Source organism: Penaeus monodon, chromosome 24, assembly GCF_015228065.2.
Source record: "Penaeus monodon isolate SGIC_2016 chromosome 24, NSTDA_Pmon_1, whole genome shotgun sequence".
NCBI classification, from domain to species: domain Eukaryota; kingdom Metazoa; phylum Arthropoda; class Malacostraca; order Decapoda; family Penaeidae; genus Penaeus; species Penaeus monodon.
Window position 1 is genome coordinate 10,568,932 of NC_051409.1, and position 209 is coordinate 10,569,140.

General features: G+C 50.7%; 1 protein-coding gene across 1 annotated transcript in view; it reads left to right on the top strand.

The window, feature by feature from the left end:
* Positions 1–209, top strand: part of LOC119588850 — a gene marked incomplete in the record, with an annotated part of 17,740 nt that overhangs the window by 8,020 nt on the left and 9,511 nt on the right. The window contains 1 exon segment of the mRNA XM_037937491.1: positions 49–184. Within this exon segment, the coding sequence (XP_037793419.1) occupies positions 49–184 (136 nt within the window).

Here is a 209-nt window from a genome sequence, read left to right on the forward strand (position 1 = left end):
AGCGAGGCAGTTTATTTTTAAAAATTAACACCTCTTTTTCCCATCCAGAGGCAAGAAAGTGGAGGTGGAAGTCGGCTTGACCGGGAAAAACGTCATGGAAAAGATTAGCAAGACGGAGCTGTGGAACCGAACGTTTCACACGAGGAGCGTCAACGTCAGTGCCATTCCGCGGCTGTCTGTCGGGGTACGTGTGGAGGAGCAATTCTCGC